General features: G+C 57.5%; 1 protein-coding gene across 2 annotated transcripts in view; it reads right to left on the reverse strand.

Annotated features, from left to right (window-relative positions):
• The window catches only part of CFAP46 (cilia and flagella associated protein 46), a 133,967-nt gene that overhangs the window by 58,235 nt on the left and 49,934 nt on the right, over positions 1-25,798 (reverse strand). For both annotated transcript variants that reach the window (XM_055353917.2, XM_031007289.3), the window contains 8 exons: positions 21,398-21,536; positions 19,210-19,393; positions 13,398-13,569; positions 11,749-11,954; positions 10,254-10,412; positions 9,266-9,415; positions 5,505-5,653; positions 1,732-1,830 (listed from right to left, as the gene is read on the reverse strand). In XM_055353917.2, the coding sequence (XP_055209892.2) occupies positions 1,732-1,830; positions 5,505-5,653; positions 9,266-9,415; positions 10,254-10,412; positions 11,749-11,954; positions 13,398-13,569; positions 19,210-19,393; positions 21,398-21,536 (1,258 nt within the window). The remainder of the gene's footprint in view (positions 1-1,731; positions 1,831-5,504; positions 5,654-9,265; positions 9,416-10,253; positions 10,413-11,748; positions 11,955-13,397; positions 13,570-19,209; positions 19,394-21,397; positions 21,537-25,798) is intronic.

The raw sequence follows: 25,798 nt of genomic DNA on the forward strand, positions 1-25,798 counted from the left end.
TGGCCACGAAAATGTCCCTTCACGAGTAACCAAAGAAACGCAAACGAAAACAGCCACAATTACATTCTTCACGCGAGTGTTTACAAAGATTTTTAAAAATCCTCAGGATCTAACGGCACATCCGACTCCCAAATCTGTGTCCATCACTGGTTCTCTCTCCCAAACTCCACAGTCATGTCCAGCTGCTGTTTGACAGCCTGACAGGTGTTTAATGAGCATCTCCGACTCCATCTCTCCGGCGTGCCCAGCCCCGGCCCCGCTGTGCCTCCCGCGGGCACCCCCACCTGAAAGTTCGGAACCAACTACAGGTCCCTGGGTGGGCTCCTGCTCCCCGCTCGGCCTTCCCGCGGGGTCTTCAAGGTGTCTGCTACCTTCCCCTTTGCTGCTCCACCTGGCCCCGGCCACGGCCCCTAGCTGTCCCGCCTTCTCCTGTGCCATGAACACCAGGCCCTGGCCATTTGCCACACCACGTCCAGAGAGGTCCTTTAGAAGACAGGCCAGCAGGGGGTCACAGCAGAGGTCAAGACCCGGCAGGCCCAGCCCCAGGGCGTTTTCGTCCTCTGACCTCTGACCCTCTCCCGAGGCCTGCACGCCCCTCTGCCCAGGCCTCCCCGGCCACATGCGTTCCAAGTCGAGGCCCCCCTTGCCGCCGAGACGTCACTGCTCCCAGCACAACACACCGCGCTGGCCACCCCACATCGCGTTGGCCTCTGCCATCTGCCACCCTCCACAGCTCGTAAACAAATGAACAGCAGGGAACCAGGACCCTACGGCCTCCACAACTCCTTTGCTCCAAGGTTATTTTAGGGCTGTGAGGACAACCGGGCCAAAGACCAGGTTCCTGGGACACTGCTCCACGTTCCTTATACCAGGAGAGTGTGGACACGGTTCCAACGTTCAGCCGGGCTGCACAGATAACTCATGGCGCACAGACAACTCACGGTACTGAAAAATGCAAAGTTCACATTGCAGGTGAAGGCTGGTTACCACAGGCCGCTAAGTGAAAGGGTATAGAGAGCTTAATTCCACTTTCACCATAACAGCGTCTGTTTCGACGTAACGGGGAAATGGCCGGAAGAGCATGAGTGAAAATATGAACAGGGTTATGCTGAATGATGGGGCCAATCGTGAGCGTTATTTTCCTCTTTCTTTTATCTACATGTTCTAAGATTTTCACTATAAAATGTATCACTTACGTAATTTTAAAAAGTATCTTGTAAAAACTAATAAAAACAGAACCATATACAATCATAGCACAGAAGTATTTCTGAGATGGTCTCTAAATCTAAAAGTGATTTGCTACACTAACGAGAGTTAGTTGTTACACAGCCTGATGTTAGTAAACTTCAACAGCTCTCAAGTGAACTCCTGCCTGAAGGCTGCCAGAGACGGGAGTGGCCAGACCGAGCACTGCCTCAGGACCCGGCGCCCAGCACCCAGCGCCCAAGGGTCCAGGGCCCGGCAGCCAGCCTTTCTGTCCTCCGGGGAGGGGCTCGGGCCACCCTGGGGAGCCCCCCTCACCGCCCCTCCCTCCCTCTGTGAGGAGCACCTCCCCACAACCCATCTCCAGCACGACCCAGGAGAACCGGCCACAGCCGTGTCCCCCAAGTGCTCACTCTCCCCACAGGGGCAGGAGTCCAGGGAAGAGGGTGGCCGCGCAGCTGGCTTTCACCTGGCCGCACCAAGGGCGAGACTCCAACCCCAGGCGGCGCAGGGTGGGACGGCACCCACCTGGCCTGCTCCAGCTCGCTGACGTACACCTGCCCGACCGTCTCTTCATGGCGCGCGGCTGCTTCTCTCAGCTTCAGCTCGGAGCACGCGTGGGCGAGGCTGTGGGGAGTGTGGCCGAAAGAGTCAGTGTTGCAGGGGCGCAGAGGGAGCCAGAAACGAAGCTACTAGTGTGCTTCACAGAAAACGGCCAACTAACACATCGAGGCACACTTGGATGGAATTTTCAATCATTTTTAAAGGTAAGCGAAATTACTAGGGAAAAGTGCCCGGTAGCTCCATCAAATTTCAGGTGGGATTCTTCTCCCGCTCCTTCACAGATCTCATGTGAGGCATTATCTGTTGCCTCCTGGACGCCGTCCTAGGAGAAGAGGAGGCCCTCAGGTGGGCTCAGCACCCACCACAATAAGCAGAGAAGCCTCGACTCCTGTTGAAAACCCTATTCTTGTAAAATGCTTTCAGGCAAGCAGGAAAGTTGCACAGACACCAGGAAGCATCCCTGTGCGGGCCCCGGTGGCCCCTCTTGGCCCCGTGACCACGCCTGCTCCCGCGCCCGCCCCTGGGATATCTGAGCAAGCTGAGGATGCAACTTGCAGCCTTTCTCTCGGATGCTTCAGGGCGCAGGCGCCTCCATTTATCAAACTGTGCTGTATTGTGCTGCTCAGATGTTGCATATTTTACAAGTTGAAAGTCTGGGGCAGCCCTGAGCGACCAAGTCCATCGGCGCCATTTTCCCACAGCACCTGCTCACTCGGTGTCTCTGTGCCACATTTTGGTAATTCTCAAAATATTTCAAACTTTGTCATTATTATGATTGTGTTACGGTGATCTGTGTTCAGTGATCTTGGCGGTTACCATTGTAATTGTTTTGGGGCACCATCAGCCACGCCCATATGAGACGGTGAACAGAGTTGATAAATGTCCCGTGGGCTCTGATTGCTCTGCGGCTTGGCTGCTCCCCCATTTCTCTCCCTCCCCTTGGGCCTCCCTATTCCCCAAGACACAGAAATTTTGAAATTAGGCCAGTTAATAACCCTACGATGGGCTCTTAAGTGTTCCAGAGAAAGGAACAGGCGCCCGTCTCTCACGTTAAAGAAAAGCCAAAAATGAGTCAGTTCAGTGAGGAAAGCGCGTCAGAAGTGGAGACAGACCGCAAGCTCAGCCCCTGCACCAGTTAACCAAGTTGTAAGTGCGAAGGGAAAGTTCTGAAAGGAAATGAGAAGCTCCTACAGGGAACATAGGAATACAAATGACGAGAAGGTGAAGCCGCCTCAGTGCCGGTATGAAACAGTTTCCGTGGTCTGCGCCGAAGATCAAACCAGTCACAATATTCCTTCAGGCCGAAGCCTCATCCAGAGCGAGGCCCTCACTCTCTTCAGTCCTATGAACGCTGGGAGATGTGAGGAAGCGGCAGAAGAAAGTCTGAAGCAGCAGAGGTGGGCTTGTGAACGCTGGGAGACGTGAGGAAGCGGCAGAAGAAAGTCTGAAGCGGCAGAGGTGGGCTCGTGAGGTTTCAGGACAGAAGCTGTCTCCGTCACACAGAAGTGCCAGGTGAAGCAGCACGTGCTGATGGAGAAGCTGAAGCCAGTTTGTCGGAAGATCCAGCTAATAAGAGCGTGGATGGTGGCTACGCTAAACAACATTTCCACTGTAGACCGCACAGCCTTCTATTGGAAGAAGATGCCTTCTAGGACTTTCAGAGCTAGAGAAGAAAAGTCAATGCCTGGCTTCCAAGCTTCCAAGCACAGGCTGACTCTCTTGCTAGGGGGCTAACGCAGTCGGGGACTTTGAGTTGAAGCCAATCCTCATTCACCATTCTGAAAATCCCAGGGCCTTTAAGAATGATGCTCAATCGGCCGGGCATGGTGGTTCACGCCTGTAATCCCAGCACTTTTGGGAGGCCGAGGCAGGTGGATCATGAGATTAGGATATTGAGACCATCCTGTCTAACATGATGAAACCCCATCTCTACTAAAAAAAAATACAAAAAATTAGCCAGGCGTGGTGGTGGGCGCCTGTAGTCCCAGCTACCCAGGAGGCTGAGGCAGGAGAATGGTGTGAACCCAGGAGGAAGAGCTTGCAGTGAGCCGAGATTGCACCACTGCACTCCAGCCTGGGCAACAGAGCAAGACTTCATCTCAAAAAAAAAAAAAAAAAAAAAGAATGATGCTCAATCTACTCTGCCTGTGCTCCGTAAGTGGACAACAAAGCCTGGTGACAGCACATCTGTTGACAGCATGGTTTGCTGAATATTTAAAGCCCACTGTTGAGACCTACTGCTCAGAAAAACAGATTCCTTTCAAAATAGTACTGCTCATTGGCAATGCTTTGGCCACCCAAGAGTGCTCACGGAGACGCACAAGGAGACGAATGCCGTCTCCATGCCTGCTAACACCACTGCTAACACCGCACCCATGCAGTCCATGGATCAAGGAGGCATTTCAACGTTCAAGTCTTACTATTTATGAAGCACATTTAATAAAGTTATAGCTGCCGCAGAGAGTGATTCTTCTGATGGATCTGGGCAAAGTGAATTGAAAACCTTCTGGAAAGGATTCACCATTCTAGATCCCATTAAGAACATTCCTGATTCATGGGAGGAGGCCAAAATAGCAACATTAACAGGAATTTGGAAGAAGTTGATTCCAAACCTCACGGATGACTTTGAAGGATCCAAGATTTCAGTAGAAGGAGCTACAGATGTGGGGGAAATAGCAAGAGAAGTAGAATCAGAAGTGGAGCCTGAAGATGGCACTGAATTGCTGCAATCTCAAGAGTAAACTTGAATGGATGCGGAATTGCCTCTTATGGATGAGCAGAGAAAGTGGTTTCTTGAGATGGGATGTGCTCCTGGTAAAGATGCTGTGAACACTGTGGAAATGACAAAAGGGACCCAGAATATTCCATACATTGAGTTGATAAAGTGGCAGCAGCATTTAAGAGACTGACTCCAATTTTGAAAGAACTTCTGCCATGGGTAAAATTCCATCAAACATCATTGCATGCTACGGAGAAATCTTTTGTGAAAGAGTTGATCCATGTGGCAAATTTTATTGTTGTCTTATTTTAAGAAATTGCCAGCCTTTTTAGCATTCTTAGTACATACATTTTAAATGGATGTATGTACATTTTTTAGACATAATGCTATCACACACTTAATAGACTACAGAATAGTGTAAACCTAACTTTTATATACTCTGGAAAACCAAAAAATTCATGTGACTTGTTTTATTGTGATATTTGTTTTGTTTTGGAACACAACCTGCAATATCTCCAAGATATGCCTGTATTTCCTTAAAACAAGAATATTCTCCTAAGGATCAGGTAGAAATTTTTAAATAAAAATATCATATTTTATCTTTTAAATTTTTAGTAACAGCGTCATGCTCTGTTGCCCAGGCTAGAGTGCAGGGGCATGATCATAGCTCACTGCAGCCTCCATTTCTTAGGCTCAGGTGATCCTCTTGCCTCAGCCTCCTGAGTAGTTGCGACAACAGGTGTGTGTCACCATACCTGGCTAATATATTTTTTAAATTTTTTGTAGAGATGGGGTCTTGCTATGTTGCCCAGGCTGGTCTCAAACTCCTGGGATCAAATAGTCCTCCCATCCCAACCAAAAATACCATTTTCATATTCAAATACTTTGATTTACTTGGTGTTCAAGTCCCAGGGACTTTATTATTTACACAGTCAACTACAGAATTAATACCTTAACATGTTGTTTATTTTTGTATTGCTTTGGGGAAATCACACTCCGAAAAAGAAGCTGTACCCACCGAAGGTGGTAGAGATCCGCTAGGCCCTTGCTTCCCACCACGGAGTCCGAAATCAGCACCCCCAACTGCAGGACAGGAACCGTGAGTTCGTGCAGACACATCTTCTGCAGGGCCTTGACCAGGTGGTCCAGGAAATACAAACTGTATGTCTACATGGACACATAACACACACAGGAGGTCACAGGAGCAGGTGTAGACCACAAGCATAAGGGTCTTTCCTCAGAGAACTCCCTCCCTCCCCATGCCAGCACATGTCTGCACACAGCAGGTGCTCAGCGCATGTCCGCACACAGCAGGTGCTCAGTGCGTTTCTGTGGGATGGATGGAGGCTGTGCTATCTTCCTTCCCTCTTCCACTCATGGGTTTCATTTTGTCACGTGATAATCTTTGTGAACATCAGCACCCAAGTATGAAGATCCTCACAAGAAACACACCCTTATGTGTTTGTTTCATTTTTCCACTAAAAACTACTGACTCATTAGAGACAGAATTTCTTTGTGTGCACGCACAACCACTTACAAATTTAATATATAGAGAAGAGCTAATGCTTCCTATGATGTTGGACTTGGTTTGTTAAAACCATTACTCTTGAGTGGGAAATTAGGAAAGTTGGATGACCTGTTGCAAAAATGTACTTCTAAGAACTGGAGGATAATCAATATCCAAAGAATCACCGGGCCGAGATCTGGAAGTCAGTATGCATCCAGGGACACGAGCCTGGTTATCAGGCACTGAGGCATCCAGCGACACGAGCCTGGCTATCAGGCACTGAGGCATCCAGGGACACGAGCCTGGCTATCAGGCACTGAGGCAGCTGAGGGCCCCATGGTGCTCCGCATCATGCTGCAGGCTGGGCTTAGAAAACGGGGTTCAGGGCCCACCAAGAGCTCCACTCTCTCACTCTCTCTCTCAGGCTGGGTTCTTGAAGGGCTGCACCTCAGAATTCCAGGCAGTCTAGGAGGAGGCCATCCCCTCAGGGATGACAACCAGGCAGAGGGGCCATGCAGGTGGCCTGGAAAGCACAGGGTCCTTTGAGAGGTCAATGGAATTGATCACTCCCAGTGAGGCTAATCAGGAGAGCAAGCGAGGGGTGACAGGGCTCTATAGGTCCCACAGGCATTAAAAGGTAATACAAGGACATTGAGAACAACTTCATGGCAATACATCCAAAATGTATTTTCAATAAAAACATCCCAGAAAAACACAACCCATGAAAACTGTTACAAGAAGAAACAGAAACTCTGAAGAATTCTATAACTATGAAATAAATTGGATCCATAATTTAAAATTTTCCCAAACAGAAGCTCTGGGCTCAGATGGCTTTACCAGGGAATTCTTCCACAAATTTAAGGATGAAATAACCACCAATCTTATACAAATTTCTCCTAAGAATGGCCAGAAAGGAACACTTGCTAACTGACTAAAAGGCCAGCATAACTTTTACCACATCCTGAGGAGGACACACATGAAAGGAAAATTAAACATCGTCTTCCTCACAAGCACAGATGCACACACCCCGGACACAAGAGCCGCCAACCAAAGCTGGTGACATAAAGTGAGTGACAGCACAGCCAAGCTGCCCTATTGTGATAATCATTAGAAAGAATCAAGGTAATTAATTCAAGGAATGAAGGAGGAAAACATCATCTGCATAGATGGAGAAAAATATAAAAGCATTCATGACTAAAATTATTAGCGAATAGAAATAAACTTCCTTAATCAATAAAGATCTATAAAAACCTACAACAAACATCAATTATACTTCAGAGTAAAATGCTGGAAACTTTCCTTTGAGATAGGGTGCACAACATAAAAATAGATGTTATCACCATTTTCATTCAACCTCATACTGGAGGTCCTTGCCAGAATATAAGGCAAGGTAAAGAAAAAACAGTGTAAAGAGTGGAAACTAAAAAAGAAAAATGTGTTTGCAGATAAAACGATGATGTACACACAAAATCCAAAATAATCTACAGACAAATTACTAAAGTTATAAAGAGCTTAACAAAATGGATGCTTACAAGGCCAAAATGAAAACAATTACATTTGTATAGTTTATCTGGAGTTTAAACATGAAACAAAAAAGCTACATTTACAACAGCATCAAAAATATCAAATACACAGAAATAAATCTGGCATGCATAACTGCCAAGCAGAAAACTCTGGTCTATTGTTAAGAGATGCTGAAGAAGACCTAAGTCAATGGAGAGACAGACCATGTCCATGGATCAAAAGGCTGAACACCATAACAATGTCAGTTTTCCATAAAGTAATTTACAGATCCAATGCAATGTCAGTAAAAACTCTACCAGGGTTTGTGATGGGTCTGACACACTGATTCTAAAATACACATGGACATGCAATGGAGAATAAAAAGAATAGCCCAACCGTCCTGAAGAATGAGGTAAGGAGATTTTCTCTACCAAATACTCACAGTTGTGAAGCTCAGTAATTGACAATGAGATGATGATGCCAAGGACAAAAAACTAACAGAAAGCAAGAGAGACCCCAAAGCAGCCCCATGCACAGGTGGGCACCTGCTCATGCCCAGTGCAGCCAGCAGGGAAGGCAGCCAGTGACATTTCAGGAAGTGGCGTCAGAACAACGGGACACCCTGACTGCCATGCTTGAGGCTTGACCCCTACCTCACACCACACACACATCAAGTTCAGGTGACAGGCAAAACTATAAAGGTGCAAAATATTTCCACTTTTTGGAAAAATACTATAACAGAATATCTGTACAACCTCCAGAAATGAAAACATCAAAAAACAAGGACACACAAAAAACTGACTAATTACAAAGGAAAAGACTAATGACTCTTATTACATTAAAACTACTAATCCCTGTTCCCAAAAAGACCTCCTTAACAGAGTGGAAAGGCAAGGCACGAAGTGGAGGCAGATCTGCTGGTCACATGGCTGCTCATGTGATTTTCCAGAATAAAGGATTCCTTCAAACCAATCAGGAAAAGTCAGAAAGCTTAATTAAATATGGGCGACAACCTGGAGGGCACATCACAAAAGAGGACCTCCAAGGATAGGAAGCACTGAAGGCCAACCTCACTGTGGCCAGGGGTGTCCCATTAAACCATGGGGAATGCCCCTGCCCACCCACCGGCTGCTGATATTGAGGGGAGTGGCATCAGCAGGGATCTGCGCAGGGCCACTCTACCCACAGCGGGCACGGCAGTGAACTGAATGACCACTATGGAGGGCAGCATGGCGGCGTGGCACCAAACACCACAGGTGGAGATGGTCCAGGTGTACCCTAAATGCAGTTCCGTGGGAGGGAGCGGGAGATTTGATCCACACAAAAGAGGAGGCCACGTGACCACAGAGGCCGACCGGGATGAGGAAAGAGGGATCTTCCCCGGCCCCTTTGGAGGGTGTGCCGCCCTCCCGACACCTGGATTTGAGCCCAGAGACACTGATTTTCGGCTTCCGGCCTCCAGAACCATGAGGGGATCAATTTCTGTTATTTTAACCACCCGGTTGTGGGAGCTTGTCATGAACACCTGTCCTGTCTCGCTAGGTACATGTCGGACTTGAGTGGGGAAAGAAGGAAGGCTTTCCTAAGTGTCGGCAGTTGAGGGCAGACAGTGGTGCTGGGAGGGCCTGTGGGAGGCTGGGGGCTCATGGGACTCTGTCCTGTCCTCCTTTTTCTGGCTACAGTTCACAGTGAAAACTGGACTTGGGGACAGGTCAAGGGGACACCATGCTGTGACCAAGGTCTTGAGCCTTTTCTTTATGTCAACATACCGGCTTCTGGATACTTGAGGGGTTCACAGTAGAGTCACTTCTGTCCTGTTTCAGTACAGACAGCACTTCCTCGGGGCAGGAGTAGGAAGCCCACTCTTCTATGCTCATGGGTAAGTCTTCCAGTTGTTTGATAGGAGCTGGGCTTTGAGACTAGAAAGGCAAGAATACAGGATTTACCTGAAACGGTGGAGGTGAAACAGCAGACACCCCCGGCCCCCCGGCATGGCTGTGTGGCAGGCAGGCCACAGCCCTGGACAGCCAGCATCCTCCCCACCAGCAGGCCCCAGCGAGCGCCCAGATCCAGCCTCTGACACTGTTTCCAGGCAGTGCACGCAAAGCTTTCTGCCCTGTGCACAGCCAGAGTTGGCCTGGGGGTGCCCAGACTCAGGACTCCCGAGACCTAAGGCTCTGCAGCCTCTGCCTCCTGCGTCTCCCCTCAGTGACAGCTGGCCGGTGAGCTCAGCAGTGCTCGTGCCGGGGTCCGGGTGTGAGCGTCCCATGAACTCAGCAGTGCTCGTGCCGGGGTCCGGGTGTGAGCGTCCCGCTCTGGGAAGCTGGGCAGCCAAGTGGTTTCTCAGACCTGCCCGGCACTTCGAGAAGTGGATACTTGCAGAGGGAAAGGTTTCATGAGATGAAAAAAACACTTTTCTCACTGCTCTGGGACCCAGGCCCTGGGCTGTGTCTGCTGCCATGGCCTCTGAGCCTGGCAGACCTGGGACAACGTGCTCTGTGCAAACTGCGTGCATTACGTGGCTAGCTCCAGGCCCGGGATTCCTGCCAGGGACAAGCCAGGGTGCTTTACAGACATTCCCTCGTATTGTCCTCCAAGAACCCTGACAGGGAGAGAAACTGAGGCACAGAGGCCGGCCGGGGCCCAGCCTCTGCACTGAGGCCACCTGGGGCTCCTCCGAGAACCCTGACAGGCAGGGAAACTGAGGCACAGGCCATCCCGGGCCCGGCCTCTGCACCGTGGCCACTTGGGCATCACCTGCTTGGGCTCCTTGACTTTCTCCTCCTTTCCCTTCTCCTTGTCCTTCTCTTTACTCCTCTCCTTCTCCTTCTCTTTTTTAGGCAATAACAGATGTGAGCTGGTTGTTGCCAGGGGTCTGTTTTCCAGAACTGATTTTCCTGCTGTCATCAAAGAAACCTGGTGGGGATGAAATCCACATTTGCAGCACTGAAAACCCACCCACCGCCCACTCTGTCCACCCTCCACTCCTGGATGAGGGACGCTCAGACCGGCGGGGCTCCCCAGACTAGTGCTCTGGTGGTCTTGCGTCCCCGTCAGCTGCCGTCAGGGGAGCCCCTAGAGCACGGAGCTGGGCTGGCCCGGGGTGTGGGCACCGGGGGCTGCAGGGACATGCCTGTGAGCCTGCTGGCTCCGCGGGTGTCCCTCAGTCTCACTCCACTGTCGGGGACACAGCGGGACACCCCTGGCCCTGGGGCTCCCTGCTGGCCATCCCGCACCCTCCCTGCAGTGGCCCTTGTTGGGGATGTACCCAGGCAGGGAGGACACTAGGCACGCCTCCTTGGCAGGCCCTGCGGGCCCCTCGCGGCCCTGACACGTGGGGGTCTGGGGCAGGCGTGGCTGGCCCTGGGGGAGACTTGCCACTCCTTGGGTGAATGAGTTTGAGGTCTCTAATTAAGAACACATGAGAATAACGTTGAGCAATTCTCCTAGAAGAGTCACAAAGAATGGCAGCGTGGGCGCCCACAGCCCCGGGTCTGGCAGTGGTTTAGGCTGGTGGGGGGTTAGCGTGGAGCATTCTGAAGACGGGATGGGGGGGCCTCCCTGCCTTTCCTGCTCTGCCCATGGCTGGGCGGTGGCCCTCTTGATCCCGAGATGCCCTATGGGGTCTCCGGGCAAACTCATCCGCAGAAGAAAGGCCTTCCATGCCCGGCGCTGCCCTGCTGGGGTGTAGCCTGCGGGAGGCCTGGACAGACGCACGGGGAGGCCCCCAACAGCTGCTCCTGGTGGGCTTTACAGGGAGAGGTGGTAGGAGAAGCAGGACAAGGAGGCGGGTGGGAGTGGGAAGAAGGCTCTGGAAGCCCCATCAGCAGGCGGTTCAGGAGCTGTCGGGCCCCAGCTAACAGAGGCGCCTGCTGCTGCCTTGGCGTGGCGACCCAGGCAGAGGCAGTTTTGGGTGGTGGTCGGCAAGGGTGCCAGGGCGGGTGTCAGGGAGGACCGGCTGATCTGGAGGGAGCCACGAGCCCCTCCCTTGGGGAGTGCTGGGAATGTGGAGGGTGCGGGAGTGAAGAGGGGAGTCTCTTGTTTTTGGGGAGTCTCTTGTTTTTATGCTGATGGGAATCATTCGGTAGAGAGGAAGAATCTGGATGTCGCAGGAAACTGCTCACATCTCAAAGGTCTTTAGGAAATGCTGGGAAAGACTCTGATATCTTTACAACGCTCACTGCAGTTTCTCCAGCCCGCGGCCCGTCCCGGGAGGTGCTGCAGGAGCAGGGGAGTCTGCTCTGGGCCTCACCTGCCAGATGTGCCTGAAGAAGGTGTAGGCTGCAAGGCAGCAGTCCTCGTAGCCCTCGGCGCCCGGCGACAGCACCAGGGCCAGCAGGATGTGCACGCGGGCCAGCGCCTCCAGCTGCCGCACGCTACGCAGCTGCTCCAAGGACACCGCCTCCTCGGCCTCGGACACGGGGCTCCGTGGGGGCATCTGCACAGCCACGTACTCCCCTGAAACACGGGGTGCCCGAGGCTGAGAGCAGGCCCGGCTACGGGTCTGTGGGCCCCAGGCCACTCCCTTCCCTGCCCGAGGCTGTGGTGGACTGCCCGGTGCCTCGCGGACCCCCGGTGCTCCACTCTGCTGCGGGCCGGCAGCCAGGGGAAGAGCCACGTGTTGTACTTACTCTGCGAAGGCTGAGCTTGGCTGCCCCCTCACCCCCAGGGGCAGCTCCAGTCTCAGCTCCAGCCCCAGGCCCCCAGGCCCCGAGGGCTCTCCTGCTGCCCTATGTGTCCTGGAAGCCTCATGAGCTGCACCTGGCCTGGGCACCCCATTCCTGTCCCAGACTGTCCCAAGGGCCTGGGAGTTCTGAGCAGGGCCCCCACTTATCCTGACAGGGGGCTAGAACCAGCGGCCGCGGGGAGGGTGGCCCTGAGCAAGCCAGCATTGTCGAGTGCTCTAGGATGGCCCCGCTGTGCGCACGTGTGTGTGTGTGTGCGTGTACGTGTGTGTGTGTGTGTGGAGTGGCCACCCTAGCTGGGCTCTGCCGGCCTCTGCTCTTCACGGCAGGACTGCCGGAGCCACCCCATGGGACTCTCCGTGCGCATCTGCGCTCCCCACAGAGTTTCTGCCCCGGGTCACCCTGGGCTGATGCCCAGGCACTGGCAGTGTTTAAGCCCTGGATGATGCCAGTGGGGCCGCCATTGTCTGCCCAGGTCCCCACTTGCCAGCAAACCCCCACTTTCCTGCACTGCTGTGAGCAGGGGCTGGGTGGCCAAGGGCCTGCTGAGTAGCAGCAGCTGGAGAACGGAGCCCCCACCTCGAGTCAGAAGCAACTTTGGGGATGGCTGAGGTGCCCACAGGGTCTGTGGTGCTCAGGACCCCCGCTCCCCCAGCCTCCTGAGGAAGGCTGCCTCTGGGCCGGCCCAGCTGTGTGCCCGAGAACATGCCTTCCGCCTGACCTGGATGGAACCTTTCTGTGAAGGTCATCTGGTGGCAGTCAGGCTGAGTCCCTCAGGGCTCCTGCAGAGGACAGCGCTGAGACACGTCAGGGGCCCCTGCAGAGGACAGCGCTGAGACACGTCAGGGGCCCCTGCAGAGGACAGCGCTGAGACACGTCAGGGGCCCCTGCAGAGGACAGCGCTGAGACACGTCAGGGGCCCCTGCAGAGGACAGCGCTGAGACACGTCAGGGGCCCCTGCAGAGGACAGCGCTGAGACACGTCAGGGGCCCCTGCAGAGGACAGCGCTGAGACACGTCAGGGGCCCCTGCAGAGGACAGCGCTGAGACACGTCAGGGGCCCCTGCAGAGGACAGCGCTGAGACACGTCAGGGGCTCCTGGCCTCCAAAGCCTGCACAGACACGTGGATGCCCAATGGCAGTCCAGATCACGGAGCAGGAAGCAGAGCTCTGGGGAGCGGCGTGGGGTCGGCACCCTGCCAGCGGCGTGGGCTCACCATCCGGCGTGGGCTCTGGCTCAGGGGCGTCGCCGGGCGGCTTCATGGCCAGCAGGATCTTGACAGCCCAGCGGAGGTGGAAGACCACGTCCTCGAGAGGAAAGTGTCTGCGATGGAGCCACTGGCCGAACTCCATGAGGTACTCCACCTTCTGCCACTCCGTCTCAGGCTTCTGTGGGATTGAACAGGAAGGGTGACATCCTCAGGATGGCCCTGAAGGCGTTCCTGACGCAGTGGAATACTTTTATTGCTCATTTTCTAGAAGAAAAGCTTCATTCTGACCCCACAGTGATCGTTTGCAGGCTGCCTCTAATGAGACCAAGTTGCCATTTAGGCTCATTGGGACATTTCAGGTGCAGTCGTTTCTTTTCACAAGCACAGGTGGGAAGGCTGCAGCTTGGCGAATTCCTTCCCCATCTCCTCACCCTTTGCAGATGCCACCCTCCTGGGACCTCCCGGGTCCCCAGACATTCCCTGCGCCGCAAGAGGACACAGGACAGGGTTCCTGCTGTCGCCCTGTCTGCAGGTGGCCCTCTCTGGGTGGCTCTGTGGACAGCCCCATGTCCCTGCTGGAAAGGAGGCCTCTGCAGGGTAGGAAAGGTGTTTGCCCTGTCCTGCGTCCAGATGCAGAGCCCAGTCCAAGGCCTGGCCCGTGCAGACTTGGCCACCATCGCTACAGAATTGGATGAGGCTGCCCTAACCTGACCCTTGCAGAGCAGAGCCTCAGCCCTGCGAGCCAGGGTTAGCCTGCACCGCACCCTCCGCGGCCCTGCGACCCGGGGTTAGCCTGCACCGTACCCTCCCCTCTACAGGTGCTGCTGGGGCCACACTCTTCTCCAGCAGGGTGGACCTTGCACTGGCACCACCCCACGTGCCATGCACGGATGTCGCCGCCACTTCATTTCTGCTGTCAAATATCTGTGGCTCTCTGAGCGCTGGCCCATGCCACTTATTCAGCCCACGAATCTGCTGGGGGTTCCCTCTGTGCTCGACACTCACACTGCATCAGCCGTCATGAGCAGGTCCCCGTGGGGTGTGAGTGGTCTGTGTGGGATGTGGGGTATGTGTGGTGTGTGTGGGATGTGGGGGGTGTGTAGTGTGTATGGGATGTGGGGTATGTGTGGTCTGTGTGGGATGTGGCGTATGTGTGGTGTGTGTGGGATGTGGGGGGTGTGTGGTCTGTGTGGGATGTGGGGGGTGTGTGGTCTGTGTGGGATGTGGGGTGTGTGGTGTGTGTGGGATGTGGGGTGTGTGTGGTGTGTGTGGGATGTGGGGGGGGGTGTGGTCTGTGTGGGATGTGGGGTATGTGTGGTGTGTGTGGGATGTGGGGGGTGTGTAGTGTGTATGGGATGTGGGGTATGTGTGGTCTGTGTGGGATGTGGGGGGTGTGTGGTCTGTGTGGGATGTGGGGTATGTGTGGTGTGTGTGGGATGTGGGGTATGTGTGGTGTGTGTGGGATGTGGGGTGTGTGGTGTGTGTGGGATGTGGGGGGTGTGTGGTCTGTGTGGGATGTGAGGTATGTGTGGTGTGTGTGGGATGTGGGGTGTGTGGTGTGTGTGGGATGTGGGGTATGTGTGGTGTGTGTGGGATGTGGGGTGTGTGGTGTGTGTGGGATGTGGGGTGTGTGTGGTGTGTGTGGGATGTGGGGGATGTGTGGTCTGTGTGGGATGTGGGGTGTGTGTGGTGTGTGTGGGATGTGGGGTGTGTGGTCTGTGTGGGATGTGGGGTATGTGTGGTGTGTGTGGGATGTGGGGTATGTGTGGTGTGTGTGGGATGTGGGGTGTGTGGTGTGTGTGGGATGTGGGGTGTGTGTGGTGTGTGTGGGATGTGGGGGGTGTGTGGTCTGTGTGGGATGTGGGGTGTGTGTGGTGTGTGTGGGATGTGGGGGGTGTGTGGTCTGTGTGGGATGTGGGGTATGTGTGGTGTGTGTGGGATGTGGGGTGTGTGGTGTGTGTGGGATGTGGGGTGTGTGTGGTGTGTGTGGGATGTGGGGGGTGTGTGGTCTTTGTGGGATGTGGGGTATGTGTGGTGTGTGTGGGATGTGGGGTGTGTGTGGTGTGTGTGGGATGTGGGGGGGGTGTGGTCTGTGTGGGATGTGGGGTATGTGCGGTGTGTGTGGGATGTGGGGTGTGTGGTCTGTGTGGGATGTGGGGTATGTGTGGTGTGTGTGGGATGTGGGGGGTGTGTGGTCTGTGTGGGATGTGAGGTATGTGTGGTGTGTGTGGGATGTGGGGTGTGTGGTGTGTGTGGGATGTGGGGGGTGTGTGGTCTGTGTGGGATGTGAGGTATGTGTGGTGTGTGTGGGATGTGGGGTGTGTGGTGTGTGTGGGATGTGGGGTGTGTGTGGTGTGTGTGGGATGTGGGGTGTGTGGTCTGTGTGGGATGTGGGGTATGTGTGGTGTGTGTGGGATGTGGGGTGTGTGGTGTGTGTGGGATGTGGGGTGTGTGTGGTGTGTGTGGGATGTGGGTGTGTGGTCTGTGTGGGATGTGGGGTATGTGTGGTGTGTGTGGGATGTGGGGTATGTGTGGTGTGTGTGGGATGTGGGGTGTGTGGTGTGTGTGGGATGTGGGGTGTGAGTGATGTGTGTGGGATGTGTCGGGTGTGAGTTGTGTGTGGGGGTATTGGGTGTGAATGGTGTGTATGAGATGTGGGTTACAGGTGTGAAGGTGCGGCCTGTGGGGTGTAGTATAGGCTGTGTGGGGGTGGGATACGTGGGGTGTGTCTTGGTCACAGCTGTGGGCTGTTAAGTTGGCTGTGTCCATGGGTGTAGGTGCAAGGTGTGGGTTTGTTGTGGGTCTCGGGTATAAGTCCAGCCACCGGAGGATGGAGCTGCAACATCTCGAGGGGGAAGGCAAGAAGAAGAATGGTGGGAAAAGCAGGCGTTTGGTTTTGGGTAAGATGCTGGCCCCAGGGTGGGGCCAGGCAGGCAGCAGGATTCACAGGTCTAGGGGGTGGGGGGTCTGGGCTAGAGAATTGCTTGTGGGTAAAATGGGCGGCAGCGGTGCTTAGCTCAGGACGTGCAGTGAGATCAGATGGCCAAGGTCCTGCCCTTAGCCCAGGGCCTCCTCTGTCGTGAAGAGGTGGGAAGGGGAGAAGGAGGAGGAACCGGTGAGGTGGTGGGGCCTGGGAGCCACGTGAAGGATGCCCATGGATGGGGAAGGAGGGGAGCAGCTGTGGAGGCCAACGGTGGCTCCCACAAAAGCTGTGTACGTTGGGGAGGGCCTTGGCCCTGATGGGAGGTTCAAGGGAGAGCAGGTCATCTTCTCAACAGAAGTGCGGGGCCACCTGGCGTCCACAGGCTGAGGAGTGCCAGGGACCCTGCCTCACACCGTATAACTCATTAACATAACAGCTACAACTATAAAACTCAGAAGAAAACAGGGGAACAAATCTTCAAGACCTTGGGTTATGCAACAGTTTCGCAGATACAATGCCAGAAACACAAGCAACAAAACGAGACACAGACAACTAGAATTTCATCACAATTTAAAACGTGTTTGTGCCACAAATCATGCCATCCAGAAAGTGGAGACGTGGTTGAAAAAGCAGCTCACAGAACGAGAAAGGGTTTGTAGATGAGGCTCCTGCTAAGGAACCCGCATCCACGACACACCATGAGCGCCTCTAAAGCAACGAAAACCAAACAACCAGATTAAAAATGGGCAAAGGACTGCAATGAACACTTCTCCAACAACCTACAAATGGCCCATAAGCACGTGGGAATATGCACCCCATCATCAGTGGCTGGGAAAATACAGGCAAACACGAGGAGACACCCCCTTCACCCCTGCCGGCACAGCTAGAACAGTCAGACGACATCAAGAGCTGGTGAGCGTGCGGAGAAACCGCAGCCCACGCCCTGCTGGCGGGAGGGCAACCCTGTGAGGCTGCTGTGGGAGACAATCTGGCACTTCATCTGATGGCCCCACACAGGGCGACCGTGTGTCCAGCAACTCCACTGCTGGGCTGTGCCCCTGGGGGACGAGGACCAGGCCACGCCAGAACTCGGGAACAAATGCTGACCGCAGCATTCCTCACAGCAGGCAGATAATGGGAAACAACACAAATAGCCATCCGTGGACTGTAAGACACGTAACGGAATATGACTCGGTCCTAAACGGGAATGATGGGGATGGCCCTGGGCGATGTCATGCTACATGAAGGACCATGTAATGCTTGGCTCTGTTTACAGAAAATGTCCAGATCTGTGGCTTGCTGGGGCTGATGGAGGGAGAGAAGGATGGGGAGTGAGTGCTGATGGATGCAGGGTTGCTGGGGGGTGATGAAACCTTCTAAAATTGTGTGTGGGTGATGATTATATAACCCTGAGAATTTGCTAAAAACATCATGTTGTACCTCTAACAAAGACAACTGAAGGAAGGACTCGGGTAAGTGAAGACAGAAAACACTCTCAAGGGTTTCTGCCCCGAGGCCCAGCGCAGCTCAGCTGGGTCCTGCCTTCCCCAGCCGCCCGCAGCCTCCCCTCCTCAGGCCCTTCCTGCTTTCCCTGGAGGAGGCCAGGTCCCTGCCTGATACCTGCGAACCCTAGCAGGGCAACTACCGAGGAACGACGTGGCCTCTGGTTCCCCGGAGCGAGGAGCAGTGGCTCCCTGTGGCTCCCCACAGCGGTACCCGGGCATCTGCCTTGACCACCCAGTGCCCTGAGCCAGTACTCACACAGCACCGTCAGAGACCCCCAACCATCCTCAGTTCCCAATGCCGAGGGCCGCCTGGACCCCAGAACAATCCAAAGGCCTCGGGGCAGGATTGCTCTGAGCTGGAGAAACAGCTCGCGTAACAGAAAAGCCTTTTAAGATCTTCACTAATGTTGAAAGGTTCATGCCTTTCACACCAGGGCCTGGGATGCCTTTTCGTCCCCAAGATGAAGTACTCGGGTGCGCACCACATGCCCCTTGCCCCTGACAAGCAGAGGCATCAAATCAACGCCAAAGCGCCCACCTCCTCCTGAGCCCACCCCAAGGGGAACGTCCGTCTCGCCTTCCTGGGGGTGGGGAAGAGACGCCAACATCCCCAGAACGCCCACATCCCAGGGCCCTGCAGAGCCCTGCTCTCCTCTGCAGCCACCCGCCCATCGGGGCCCCTGCCTGCTCTCCTGTGCAGCCCCGCCCATCGGGGCCCCTGCCTGCTCTCCTGTGCAGCCCCGCCCATCGGGGCCCCTGCCTGCTCTCCTCTGCAGCCACCGGCCCATCGGGGCCCCTGCCTGCTCTCCTGTGCAGCCACCCGCCCATCGGGGCCCCTGCCTGCTCTCCTGTGCAGCCACCCGCCCATCGGGGCCCCTGCCTGCTCTCCTGTGCAGCCACCCGCCCATCGGGGCCCCTGCCCTGCTCTCCTGTGCAGCCCCGCCCATCGGGGCCCCTGCCTGCTCTCCTGTGCAGCCACCCGCCCATCGGGGCCCCTGCCTGCTCTCCTGTGCAGCCACCCGCCCATCGGGGCCCCTGCCTGCTCTCCTCTGCAGCCACCACCCATCGGGGCCCCGGTGCCTCCAGGGGAGCCTGGGCGCTTCCACTTGGGGCATCACCCTCTGGGCCCCCCTCACCCTGCTCAGGGACGAGGACCTGACCACGACCCCTCCATGCTGGAAAGGGATCACTGAAACCAGCTCCATCCCTCATCCCTGACTGGTCAGCAAGAGGAGTGCCCGGGGCCGCGTGGTGCATTCTCTGTGCCCGTCAGCCGTGGCTGCTCTACGTGCTGCCCACGCCAGGTCCCGGCTGAGCTTCTGTCCACACGGTTCTCCTTTTCACTAAAGGACAAATTTTACCACGTGCACCCACGCTTATGGCTTCGCACCTGCAAGGCCTGGATGGCGCTGTTGTAGCAGGCCAGCTCTCCAGACACGCTCGGCGAGTTCAGGGCCAGGCGGTGCCACATGCGCGCCAAGTAGTCCTCACTCTCGGCCTTGAATTTCTGTATTTCCATCGAAAAATTCTGCCCGAGCTTGGCCTTCACGATGACCATGTGCTTGAAGATCAAGCTAAAGAAAGGGAAGGTGAGAAACCAACATCGGGATTGGGTGGCAGAATTTTAAACGTGGATGATGCAGCCCGGACTTATTCCTCCACCTCCAGCTTAAAAAGATGAAGCAAAGCAGAGCCCAGGTGAGCGGGGGTCTCGGGGCTACGCGGGGGCCTCGGGGGTGAGCGGGGGCCTCGGGGCTGTGCAGGGTTTTCAGTCCCTGCTCTCCCTGCGTTGAATTCTCCTGGCGAAGTCAAGTCTTCCAGTGCAAGTGGGAACCTGGGGAGGCCCAGGCAGAGGGGGACAGCGTGGAGCAGGGGAGCACACTCCGGGTGGGGGAGCAGCAGGCAGGTGCTCACAGGTGGTGGGGGGAGCACACTCCAGTGGGGGAGCAGCAGGTGGTGGGGGGAGCACACTCCGGTGGGGGAGCAGCAGGTGGTGGGGGGAGCACACTCCGGTGGGGGAGCACACCCCCGGTGGGGATGCAGTGGGTGGAGCACTCACAGGCGGTGGGGGAGCACTCAAAGGCGGTGGGGGGGAGCACTCATAGGTGGTGGGGGGAGCACACTCCGGTGGGGGAGCAGCAGGTGGTGGGGGGAGCACACTCCGGTGGGGGAGCAGCAGGTGGTGGGGGGAGCACACTCCGGTGGGGGAGCAGCAGGTGGTGGGGGGAGCACACTCCGGTGGGGGAGCAGCAGGTGGTGGGGGGAGCACACTCCGGTGGGGGAGCACACCCCCGGTGGGGATGCAGTGGGTGGAGCACTCACAGGCGGTGGGGGAGCACTCAAAGGCGGTGTGGGGAGCACTCACAGGCGGTGGGGGGAGCACTCACAGGCGGTGTGGGGAGCACTCACAGGCGGTGGGGGGGAGCACTCATAGGTGGTGGGGGGAGCACACTCCGGTGGGGGAGCAGCAGGTGGTGGGGGGAGCACACTCCGGTGGGGGAGCACACCCCTGGTGGGGATGCAGTGGGTGGAGCACTCACAGGCGGTGGGGGGAGCACTCACAGGCGGTGGGGGAGCACTCACAGGCGGTGGGGGGAGCACTCACAGGCGGTGGGGGGAGCACTCACAGGCGGTGGGGGAGCACTCACAGGCGGTGGGGGGAGCACTCATAGGTGGTGTGGGGAGCACTCACAGGTGGTGGTGGGAGCACACCCCGGTGGGGGAGCAGCAGGTGGTGGGGGGAGCACACTCCGGTGGGGGAGCAGCAGGTGGTGGGGGGAGCACACTCCGGTGGGGGAGCACACCCCCGGTGGGGATGCAGTGGGTGGAGCACTCACAGGCGGTGGGGGAGCACTCAAAGGCGGTGGGGGGGAGCACTCATAGGTGGTGGGGGGAGCACACTCCGGTGGGGGAGCAGCAGGTGGTGGGGGGAGCACACTCCGGTGGGGGAGCAGCAGGTGGTGGGGGGAGCACACTCCGGTGGGGGAGCAGCAGGTGGTGGGGGGAGCACACTCCGGTGGGGGAGCAGCAGGTGGTGGGGGGAGCACACTCCGGTGGGGGAGCACACCCCCGGTGGGGATGCAGTGGGTGGAGCACTCACAGGCGGTGGGGGAGCACTCAAAGGCGGTGTGGGGAGCACTCACAGGCGGTGGGGGGAGCACTCACAGGCGGTGTGGGGAGCACTCACAGGCGGTGGGGGGGAGCACTCATAGGTGGTGGGGGGAGCACACTCCGGTGGGGGAGCAGCAGGTGGTGGGGGGAGCACACTCCGGTGGGGGAGCACACCCCTGGTGGGGATGCAGTGGGTGGAGCACTCACAGGCGGTGGGGGGAGCACTCACAGGCGGTGGGGGAGCACTCACAGGCGGTGGGGGGAGCACTCACAGGCGGTGGGGGGAGCACTCACAGGCGGTGGGGGAGCACTCACAGGCGGTGGGGGGAGCACTCATAGGTGGTGTGGGGAGCACTCACAGGTGGTGGTGGGAGCACACCCCGGTGGGGGAGCAGCAGGTGGTGGGGGGAGCACACTCCGGTGGGGGAGCACACCCCCCGTGTGGATGCAGTGGGTGGAGCACTCACAGGCGGTGGGCCGTCCTTGGCAGCACCTGCACAGCCTCGTCCAGCACCTTGAGGCCGCCCTCCCAATCGTCCTGGTCGGCATGGCTGTGGAAGAGCAGGCCGTAGAGCGCAGCACGGAGCGCCAGGTCGTCCTCAGCCCCTGGGAGGGAGAAGGAGGTGTGTCCTTGGAGCCGCCTGATCCCTCATCAAAGGCACCCTCGGACCTCCCGGACTAAGCTGCCCATCACAGTGCCCCTGAGGTGGAACCGTGGCTACAGAGGTGCCCAGGCCAGCGCATGCCCCGCAGGGCTGAAGTGAGCTGTGGACCTGCATGGCCCCTCCAGCCCCACAGCGGCCACCCGGGACGCCCTTTCCGTTGCAGGAAGCAGCTGTCTTGTCTCCTTGCTGGTTTCTGCCTGTCGCTCTCCATCTCCTTGGAGAATTCTGCATTCACAAACACAGACCTGTGTTTCCACGTGTTAAAGATTGGCGAGCAGGACTCGGGGTCCTTTCAGGAGTTGCATGGAAAGCTCCCCTGCGGCCGAGGACACAGCGCCACGTGCATGCTCGGGAGTCCTCATGCTTGGCGCCCGCAGCACGGGAACAATCCCCGAGTCTCCACACAGGCAGCGGAGGCATGTGACACGCAGAGGCAAAGGTGCCCGCCTTCAGGGCACACACAGAAATCGCCTGCCTGCTGGGACGTGAGCCCCACCCAGCCTCCATAGGGCGCCCTGTGGGCCGTCAGTGCCCCCAAATGCATGACGCCAGCAGGGTGGATCCTGGTGGGATGGAACCCTCAGTGTCTGGGCGAGCTGTAGATGAACTTGAAGGGCCCTGAAGAGATGGGGTGAACACAGGGCCGCATCCCTCACACATCCCCACTAAGCACAGAACCCAGCCCACTCTGCCACCTTCCGGCCAAGAGTCCTTTTACCTCAAGGATTCCAAGAGCCCCGGGAGATCCAAAACATCAAACCAAGGCCATGGAGGCCCCACCTCGGGAAGGGGTGCTGAGTGGCGGGTCTGTGCCTCGTTGCTGCCCCCGACCCAGCACAGCCATGGTGACTAGAATGCTGGCGCGTCCCCTACCCGTCATGGGCGCTGCCTGGCCCAGCCTGCACACCCTTCCCCTGAGGGTAATTCCCACACCCTCCCGGCTCTTTCAGAAGTCAGTGAAGGATCTGTCTTCTCTCTTTTCTCTTCTCTCTCTCGCCTCTCTCTCTGCTCTCCTCTCTCTCTCCTCTCATCTTCTCTCTCGCTTCTCTCTCTCCTCTCCTCTCTCCTCTTCTTTCCTCTCCTCTCTTCTCTCTCTCCTCTCCTCTCTCCCCTCTTTCCTCTCCTTTCTCTCTCCTCTCCTCTCTGTCCTCTCCTTTCTCTCTCCTCTCCCCTCTTCTCTCCTCTCCCCTCTTCTCTCCTCTCCCCTCTTCTCTCTCTCCTCTCCCCTCTTCTCTCTCCTCTCTCGCTTCTCTCTCTCCTCTCCTCTCCCCTCCTCTCTCTCTCCTCTCCTCTCTCCTCTTCTCTCCTCTCCCCTCTTCTCTCCTCTCCCCTCTTCTCTCTCTCCTCTCCCCTCTTCTCTCTCCTCTCTCGCTTCTCTCTCTCCTCTCCTCTCCCCTCCTCTCTCTCTCCTCTCCTCTCTCCTCTTCTCTCCTCTCCCCTCTTCTCTCCTCTCCCCTCTTCTCTCCTCTCCCCTCTTCTCTCTCTCCTCTCCCCTCTTCTCTCCTCTCCCCTCTTCTCTCCTCTCCCCTCTTCTCTCCTCTCCCCTCTTCTCTCCTCTCCCCTCTTCTCTCCTCTCCCCTCTTCTCTCTCTCCTCTCCCCTCCTCTCTCTCTCCTCTTCTCCTCTCCCTCTCCCCTCTCCCTCTCTCATCCCAGGAATAAGCTTCAGTGAAGCCTCCTCTGGAAAACTCTTTGGATCTCAAGTCAATTTCTGCTGCATAGAGCGCCCGAGAACCATAGTGGGCACCAATGCGGGCTCCACCCTGTCTAATGGTAGCGGGTCTTGGGTTTTCCTGGCTGTCTCCACACCCTGCCACCCATCACCTGGCTCCCATCCTGGGCGCTTCCATAGCCTGTACCCCTGCCACCTTCACCCCTGCCGCCTTCACCCCTGCTGACTTCACCCCTGCCGCCTGCACCTGCCACCTTCACCCCTGCTGCCTGCACCCCTGCCGCCTGCACCCCGCCACCTTCACCCCTGCCGCCTGCACCCCTGCCACCTTCACCCCGGCCACCTGCACCCCTGCCGCCTTCACCCCTGCCGCCTGCACCCCTGCCACTTCACCCCTGCCGCCTGCACCTGCCTTCACCCCTGCCGCCTTCACCCCTGCCGCCTGCACCCCTGCCACCTTCACCCCTGCCGCCTGCACCTGCCACCTTCACCCCTGCCGCCTTCACCCCTGCCACCTGCACCCCTGCCACCTTCATCCCTGCCGCCTGCACCCCTGCCGCCTGCACCCCTGCTGCCTGCACCCCTGCCACCTTCACCCCTGCTGCCTGCACCCCTGCCACCTTCACCCCTGCCACCTGCACCTGCCACCTTCACCCCTGCCGCCTTCACCCCTACCGCCTGCACCCCTGCCACCTTCACCCCTGCCGCCTGCACCCCTGCCACCTTCACCCCTGCCGCCTGCACCTGCCACCTTCACCCCTGCCGCCTTCATCCCTGCCGCCTGCACTTGCCACCTTCACCCCTGCCGCCTTCACCCCTGCCGCCTGCACCCCTGCCACCTTCACCCCGGCCACCTGCACCCCTGCCGCCTTCACCCCTGCCGCCTGCACCCCTGCCACTCCACCCCTGCCGCCTGCACCTGCCACCTTCACCCCTGCCGCCTGCACCCCTGCCGCCTGCACCCCTGCCGCCTTCATCCCTGCCGCCTGCACCCCTGCTGCCTGCACCCCTGCTGCCTGCACCCCTGCCACCTTCATCCCTGCTGCCTGCACCCCTGCCACCTTCACCCCTGCTGCCTGCACCTGCCACCTTCACCCCTGCCGCCTTCACCCCTACCGCCTGCACCCCTGCCACCTTCACCCCTGCCGCCTGCACCCCTGCCACCTTCACCCCTGACGCCTTCACCCCTGCTGCCTGCACCTGCCACCTTCATCCCTGCCACCTTCACCCCTGCCGCCTGCACCTGCCACCTTCACCCCTGCCGCCTGCACCCCTGCTGCCTGCACCTGCCACCTTCACCCATGCCGCCTTCACCCCTGCCGCCTGCACCCCTGCCACCTGCACCCCTGCCGCCTTCATCCCTGCCGCCTGCACCCCTGCCGCCTGCACCCCTGCCACCTTCACCCCTGCCGCCTTCACCCCTGCCGCCTGCACCCCTGCCACCTGCACCCCTGCCGCCTTCACCCCTGCCGCCTGCACCCCTGCCGCCTTCACCCCTGCCGCCTGCACCCCTGCCACTTTCACCCCTGCCGCCTGCACCTGCCACCTTCACCCCTGCCGCCTGCACCCCTGCCACCTTCACCCCTGCTGCCTGCACCCCTGCCGCCTGCACCTGCCACCTTCACCCCTGCCGCCTGCACCTGCCACCTTCACCCCTGCCGCCTGCACCTGCCACCTTCACCCCTGCTGCCTTCACCCCTGCCGCCTGCACCTGCCACCCCCACTGGCCCTGCTGTGCTGCTTGCGGGTCTCTGGGCCAGGTCAGGAAGGCTCCCACCTCCACCCACCCTCTGGAGCCTTCTCAGACTACGCAGCCCCTCATGCCCTTTCTCTTTTCAGAAGTCTGGTGCTTTTCTGTAATTTTAAAGATAAACAGTATGACCCCAAGGAAAGACAAACCCCTTTCTCCCAGCGCCCTCCCCCAGCACTCTGCAGGCCACAGTGCTGAGGGCTGGAGTCCGTGTCATCCTGCACCAGCCCAGTCATGCTATCAGCAGGACCCGCCTCTGGTGCCAGCACCTGGACCACCGAGGCTTACGTCACAGAGTGTGGAGACTTCTTTCCCTTCTCTGACTCATTTTTCATGAGACTGCATTCTCCAGAGCCGACCCGCTTGGTCTAGGGAGCAGAGGCCCCCATGGCTGGAAGGACGGCACCCATGGCTAGGAGGGCGGCACCCCATCGGATGCTGGGATCTGTGGGCTCACTGTGGCCTTCACACTCTGCCAGGCCCTCCTCACCCAGGCACTGGCCAGAGAAGCGGGTCTGCGTCTGAAACTTGGGAACCCTGAGCCCTGCTTCCTCCTGCTTGAATTCATTAAACCAGGGTCCAGTGAACTTGGAAACCACACATAGGGTCGCAGGGAGTCCTCTTCAATCCTGCCTAAGTGGAGGGCTCACTTTGAGGTGTGACCTCCTGATTGACCCACAGCCATGTCCTGGGACCACCCAGTACACATCCAATTCACGGGCGGAGGCACTGCAGCCGGACCCCACCCCTCATGCATTCCTGTGGACCGTCTCCTCCTCCCCG

The sequence above is a fragment of the Gorilla gorilla genome, chromosome 8 (assembly GCF_029281585.2).
Source record: "Gorilla gorilla gorilla isolate KB3781 chromosome 8, NHGRI_mGorGor1-v2.1_pri, whole genome shotgun sequence".
NCBI lineage: Eukaryota > Metazoa > Chordata > Mammalia > Primates > Hominidae > Gorilla > Gorilla gorilla.